The sequence below is a fragment of the Palaemon carinicauda genome, chromosome 6 (genome assembly GCF_036898095.1).
Source record: "Palaemon carinicauda isolate YSFRI2023 chromosome 6, ASM3689809v2, whole genome shotgun sequence".
In the NCBI taxonomy this organism is placed as follows: Eukaryota; Metazoa; Arthropoda; class Malacostraca; order Decapoda; family Palaemonidae; genus Palaemon; species Palaemon carinicauda.
Window position 1 is genome coordinate 74,330,949 of NC_090730.1, and position 7,463 is coordinate 74,338,411.

A 7,463-nucleotide genomic window follows, 5' to 3' on the forward strand; every position below is an offset into this window, starting at 1 on the left:
GTCTTCAACCGAAGCTACAGTAATCCTGTTAATCCAATATCTATATACAGACTAGCGAGATAAGTATTTACATAGCCTGAGGTAAATGTTAACTGCTCTTTGGTAAATGATCACCAACCCAATATAACAACATATTTTTAAGACTGCTCTACTGTAAACAAGCACTTTGTTATATTACTAATAACAGCCAGTTATACTCTCTTGTTCTATTATAAATAATATATATGTAAGGTATATCACTCTCCTTGTGAGGTGAACCTACTTCATACCCTTTGTGTACGGTGCTTACACGAACCAGTAAGGCGCTTCCATTCCGGATGTTATTATTTTGCCCATGAAAGAGATGATGACCAAAGTCAACGCCCTTATGAGCAGTCACTTCACCACCTTCAAGATCCAGAGCACCAAGCATTGTAGTACGCCCTCCTTGATTATTTCAACACCACCCTCCTCTGTGCCGTCAGGACTGGTAAACCTAGACTGTGGATACCTTCTCTAATGCGCCAATAGTTATTTGGTTTCATTCATGGCCTTTTACATCCCTCACGCTGATCTACTCCATAGCTTCTGAAGACAAACTTCATTTGGCGTGGTATTACTAAGGATGCTAAGGATTTGGTCAGCGCATGTACTACATGCCAAACCTCAAAAGTACATCGACACACGGATTCAGGAGTGGGTACCTTTCTTCACCCTCAAAGTCATTTTGTCTATATTCACATGAATGTAGTGAAGTCCCCAGCCATATCATAAGGACACGGCTACCTTTTTACCCTAGTTGACCTCTCCACTTGTTGGCCTGATGTCCCTCCCATGTAAACTGCTACATTCGTCTTATGTACATCGGCCTTACTCTCAGTATGGATAGCGAAAATTGGTATCCCTGAGCATATTACTTCTAATAAGGGTGCTACTTTTCCCTCTCAAATATGGACGTCTTTAACAAATCTCCAGGGAGTCACCCTACAACAGACAAGTGCCTACAACTCTGCTGCCATCGGAATAGTTGAACGTTTTTATCGCACCCTTAAAGCAACTTTGATGTCCTACTTCATGGACTCCAAGTGGTTTACTCAGTTTACATGTGTCATCATGCAATTAAGAACTCCAAAAAACTCCTTGGATGTCTCGAAAGCGGAAATGGTACATGGCGACCAGTTGGTCATCCTTGCCAAATTATTTCCGTCAACAACCTCCTCTGATAATCTCCAGTGCCTAGATCACGTTGAGATAATTTACTCCAGGCCTCCAGACTTACAAGACCCTAGTGAAGGAACATATACCGACAGATCTACACTCAGCAATGCATGTTTTCACTGCAACTATACTAGCAAGCCACTGCTAAAGCCGCCTTTCAACGGCCCTATCCTTGTGATCCGCCGTACACAGAAAGCATTCTTAATTAGCATACATTAGCAAAGAGTAATGGGTCTCCATAGATTGCGTAAAACCTGCATATCTTCAGCCATATGACTCGCCTATAGAGCGCCCCTCTACAGCAGGGCACCATATTTCACACGTGTGTCATCTTTTTCCGGGGGGGGGGGGGGAGCCATGTACTGCACGTGTTTCATACAATCTCATTCATTATAACGGTTTAGATTTTTTCTCTTATCACTCAATCTTCCTTGCACTGTTAATCAGCCAACCATCCTTATGTTAACTCATTATTTATAATGTTTGAATTTTTGTGTGATTCTTCTTCGCAAATCACTGCATATAAACTAAAAGATTGTTCAATAAAATTTAGTTGCCTTTTTTCAAAATACTGGAGGTTTAAAAATTTATCAAATGGCAATAAATTATAATCAAGAGCGAATTTAAATATTTATTTTACATAAAACAGATCTTTCACTAAAATATGTATTAGAGAAAATGGCTCAGGATCGGAGATTGTTTTATTGCTTCTTGGTATTTAAGCGAGGTATCCGTCCTTATGAAGACCGATGATGCGACCTCACTAATAACCCCAATACCAGAAAAGTCCTCAGGATCTATAAATATGTCATAAATACGTTCTATTAATAGAGAGCAAATATACGAAAATATATCAATAAAACTATTTAATTGCCAGTTAATATAAATGTATGAAGGTCGAACAAAATTGAACTCGAACGAGCAAAATAAAACAAGACTTCACAATAAATTCTAAATTTTAGATAAAAATAGTATGGTTGGTCCTTTGGATGATTTTTTTATGGTTCAGGTTAAGGAGACAATTCATTCAAAATGAATGAGTAACTCGAGTGAAATTTACAAGGCACAAGCATCAATGTGGTTTGCAACTTACCTCCACTCTGAGCAAGCCTCTCTAGGTCAATTGCAGTTGTCGTTGTCTATTCACAAGTCTGTAACTCCATGGTATAGTAGCCTCAAAAAGAAGTAATCCAAGTGCTCACACTTCCAAGCAGGATCATCCTCGACCAACGGTCACACTAGTCACTTAATGGTCCATGATAAAATTTAGGCTGGATAGGTGAAAATTACAGAAGAGTCGACACGCCCTTCTCAGCTGCTGAGTGAAAATGCACTGCCGTCTTCAAACGCTGGGACTAGAATCAAACTTTTGAGGTGAATTAAAGGTTTTCATTCAGTCTCAAAACTCTAGTACTGTATTAAATTTAATCACTTTAAATGAGGAATTTTATGGTTGCAAACTATTGATGCTTTTCCAAACTTAAAACATAAAATTCTGAAACTGAACGAGTCTCCAAAGCAAGAACACGAAGTAACCATTATAAATAATTTAAACTTTTCCCAAAAACAATAAAGAAACTTAGAATTTTGAAACAAGCAAAGTAGAAAATCAAGGACCATAAAGGGTGGATACTACACTCAGAAGTTAAAAAGAACAAAGTGAAAAAGGTTTCACTTTTTTCAACACTCCCAGCAAAGACATTCAATTTCAACTGTTTTAGTGTCAGAAGAAATTGAATTTCTATTTATCAGTAGTAGAAAAAACCTCATGTACCATACAATTAAATATATACAAGAATTATTTACAAGGTACAAGTAATGGATATTAAGCATCTCCATGAAGATGATTTTTCGTTTTTTGTACGCCTTTCAAAGCAGCCAATCTTTTAGGCCTCTTTAATGTAAGATCCTCATTGGAATGCTCATCCTCTTGCCTATGCACTACTTTAGAGTGAGAATATTCATTAATACTCAGTAGAGGAATTAATTAATACTCAGTAGAGGAATTAATGATGAAGAGTGTCTATTTACTCTTTCTTTGTTTCCTTTCATTACTGTTGCATCAGTGGTTTCACTAATATATCACCAACTTGCAAATTCTTGTGCAATACTGGCTTGTATCTAGAACCAACATTAGTTGCTTGATGCACAAGTTTTGCAAGGAATTCAGAGTTATAAATTTCTTTTAAACATAAACGACACTTGCACAATTTACTATAACTGTCCTTAATATGCTCTATTGGATCCTTAGAAGGAGTCGATGAAGGGTCGGAATCTGGAAGAGGTTGCAAATTAGGAATGATGCTCAAAGACACCAACTCATAGCCCTTTAGCAAAATTTCAGGTGTTATTGCAGCAGGAATGACTTCATCTGGATTATTATCTCTTAAAGACTCGTAAAAAGTAATTGGCCTGCGATTAACTAAATGTACAGTCTCTGCTATAAGAAACTCAAAATCAAGAGAATTCAATACAGTATTTCGAACTGAACCATATATAAGTCTTTTAACTAATTTAATACAACTTTCCACAAGTGATCCAAGTTGGTTACAGCCTTTGTAATATTGCTCAAATTCTACAGCCCTCATTCCATGTTCCTGTAGATATTGCACAGTATCTGGGTCCCTTAAAAAAATCAGAAATTAAATTAGTACCTGCAACAATTTGAGATCCCATATCTGAAAAGCACAATTGTGGAGTACCATACTCCCATATATGTAACTGAAGTGCTCTCAAGAATGTGGGTACGGTCAGGTCAAGGCATAATTTTAAATTTATAGCTCGAGACCACAAACACGTTATACAAGATAGTCCAGGAAAATAGACCTGAAGGGAATATTGGGAGGTTTCAACCTAAAATCTCTTTATGGACTTTGATTCAATTTGACTGCATGTCTGTGAAATCTTCTGCAGTTTATACATTCTCTCAAAATCTTCTTTAAAGTTGAAAAGAAATGTGAAACCCAAAAATTTTTCCGAAATTCGGTCAACAATGAGTAGATGCCAGCATGGTTGGTCATTTTATGCATTTCCAAGATTAATATCTTGATCAGGACGCTATCCTTTGACAAAAGGATAGGCGAGAACATAAATTTATCTCTGTCCTTCGAGCGTGCAGTCTTACTTCTAACACGCAATATACCATTGTAATCTAGATAAATATTAAGTTGGCTAATTATATTAGGGATGTCTTTAACTGCATTAGAAGACCGTTCAAAATATTTAAAAACTTTTGGAAAGTGAATCTGCTGGTCTCTGTAGATTACAAAGTTATAAGCCTCTGACAAAGTTTCTTCATCAGTAAGATAATTAAAATGTGAATATTTACTTGGGTTCCTCATCTTAACTGCAATTTTCAGGTTATTAATAAACCTTATCACATATTTATGGACTGAAATTATACTCTTGAAGCCTGAAAAGGAATCCATAGAAACCAAATGGTTTATATCCTCTAGAACCACAGACTCGGTAGTAACATGAACATTACTACTTTCAAGAGAAGAGCTTATACCTTCTTTTCTGAGCAATGTATTAGGAATGGTGACTTCCATCATATCACTTGTGAAAACATCAATATCTGCATCAGCAACAGTACCACTGAAAAAATTAGAGTTCATTAATTGCTTATAGGAGAGAGGTCGGGTGATTGCATCAGCTGGGTTTTTAGAGCCTGCACAGAATTTAAACTTAATAGGAAATTTTTCACACATTCTGCAGATACTATCTAATCTATTTTTCACAAAGATGCTCAAATTACGTAATTTATCAAACTTTGTAACGTGCTGATAACCAATGTAAGCAACCTAGACTATCTGTGTATAGATCCATCCCTACTATGTTAATAGGCTCAACACAATTAGAACCACTTAATTCTCTTCTAATATCCTGTAATACTTCAGTCCCTACAGAAATTGCCTGAAATTCCAGAGAAGGTATGGATTTAGATTCTAATTGTTTGTTAACAAATCTGTTCTTAGCCATGACAAAATTTGTTTTTTTAAGTTCTCAAATTATATAAGAACACAACACAGCCGTAAATGCTTCTAGAACTGTCTGTATATGCAATCAAACTATATATATCATCTCTCCTACCAACAAATCTATTAACTGAAATCGTTGGAGAAGAATTCAGCTGCTTAGCAATATTAATCCATTCTCTTAGCAGATCATCAGACAGCCTGTTGTCCCAACCAATTTCTTTATTGCACTGCAAAGAATGCATGAATATTCTAGCTCTATTTAGTAAAGGAATTATGTAGTAGTCATGGGTGACTTAAATGCTAGAGTGGGCGCTGGAGAGGTAGAAGGTGTCATTGGGAAGTATGGCGTACCAGGTGAAAATGAGAGTGGTGAGAGACTGGTAGATATGTGTGTTGAACAAGAGATGGTAATAAGTGCTAGATTTTTTAAAAAGAAAGATAAAAATAAGTAAACATGGGTAAGAGTACCAAATGGAAGAGTAGTAGAAAAGGCATTAATGGATTATGTGTTGATAACTAAAAGAATGTTTGGAAGATTGAAAGACGTGCACGTGTTTAGGGGTATGGCTAACGGTATGTCTGATCATTTTTTGGTGGAAGGAAAATTAGTTGTAGCAAAAGAGGGGGGGAATAGAATAGGTGGATGTAAAAGGGAGCTAGTGAGGGTTGAAGAGCTAATAAAACCGGGGGTAAAAAGTAAATATCAGGAAAGGTTGAAAATGGCATATGACGAGGTGAGAGTAAGAGAAACTGGTAATTTAGAGGAGGAGTGGAAGTTAGCAAAAGAAAATTTTGTTGGAATTGCAAGTGATGTGTGTGGTAAGAAGATTGTTGGAGGCAGCATGAGGAAGGGCAGTGAATGGTGGAATGAAGGAGTGAAGGTAAAAGTGGAAGAGAAAAAGAGGGCTTTTGAAGAATGGCTGCAGAGTAATAGTATAGAGAAGTATGAAAAATATAGAGAGAAAAATATGGAAGTAAAGCGCAAGGTACATGAGGCAAAGAGGGCAGCTGACCGGAGGTGGGGTCAGGAATTGGGTCAGTCATATGAAGAGAATAAGAAGAAGTTTTGGAAAGAAGTGAAGAGAGTAAGGAAGGCTGGCGCAAGAATTGAAGAGACAGTGAAAGATGGAAATGGAAGGTTGTTAAAAGGAGAGGAGGCAAGGAAAAGGTGGGCGTAATATTTTGAAAGTTTGCTGAATGTGGAGGATAATAGGGAGGCAGATATAATTGCTGTTCCAGGTGTTGAGGTGCCAGTGATGGGAGATGAGAATGAGAGAGAGATTACAATAGAGGAAGTGAGGAGAGCACTAGATGAAACGAGAGTAGGAAAAGCATCTGGTATGGATGGTGTGAAAGCTGAGATGTTGAAGGAAGAGGGTGTGACTACTTGAATGGTTGGTGAGATTGTTTAATATGTGTTTTGTGTTGTCAATGGTACCAGTAGATTGGGTTTGTGCATGTAATGTACCACTATATAAGGGTAAGGGAGATGTGCATGAGTGTTATAATTCAAGAGGTATTAGTTTGGTGAGTGTAGTTGGAAAAGTGTATGGTAGAGTAATGATTAATAGGATTAAGGATAAAACAGAGAATGCAATCTTGGAAGTACAGGGTGGTTTTAGAAGAGGTAGGGGTTGTATGAATCAGATTTTTACAGTTAGGCAGATATGCGAGAAATATTTAGCAAAAGGTAAGGAGGTGTATGTTGCGTTTATGGATCTGGAGAACGCATATGATAGAGTTGATAGGGAAGCAATGTGGAATTTGATGAGGTTATATGGAGTTAGTGGAAGGTTGTTGCAAGCAGTGAAAAGTTTCTACAAAGGAAGTAAAGCATGTGTTAGAATAGGAAACGAAGTGAGTGATTGGTCTCCGGTGAGAGTGGGGCTAAGACAGGGATGTGTGATGTTGCCGTGGTTGTTTAATTTGTATGTTGATGGAGTGGTGAGAGAGGTGAATGCTTGAGTGCTTGGACGAGGATTAAAACTGGTAGGCGAGAATGACCATGAATGGGAGGTAAATCAGTTGTTGTTTGCGGATGATACTGTACTGGTAGCAGACACAGAAGAGAAGCTTGACCGACTAGTGACAGAATTTGGAAGGGTGTGTGAGAGAAGGAAGTTGAGAGTTAATGTGGGTAAGAGTAAGGTTATGAGATTTACGAGAAGGGAAGGTGGTGCAAGGTTGAATGTCATGTTGAATGGAGAGTTACTTGAGGAGGTGGATCAGTTTACGTACTTGGGGTCTGTTGTTGCAGCAAATGGTGGAGTGGAAGCAGATGTACGT

General features: G+C 37.6%; 1 protein-coding gene across 1 annotated transcript; it reads left to right on the plus strand.

The window, feature by feature from the left end:
• Positions 1-334: 334 nt before the first annotated feature.
• LOC137643084 (uncharacterized) lies at positions 335-1,416 on the plus strand. Its single transcript, XM_068375929.1, has 2 exons — positions 335-469; positions 907-1,416. The coding sequence occupies exons 1-2, from the start codon at positions 335-337 to the stop codon at positions 1,414-1,416; spliced, it is 645 nt and encodes a 214-aa protein (XP_068232030.1).
• Positions 1,417-7,463: the final 6,047 nt, after the last annotated feature.

Bases quoted from the DNA above. Each gene is read 5' to 3' on its own strand.
- LOC137643084 (XM_068375929.1), top strand. From the start codon at position 335: ATGAAAGAGATGATGACCAAAGTCAACGCCCTTATGAGCAGTCACTTC. The intron at 470-906 runs GTAAACCTAGAC...ACTTCTAATAAG, and splicing joins CCTCTGTGCCGTCAGGACTG to GGTGCTACTTTTCCCTCTCA.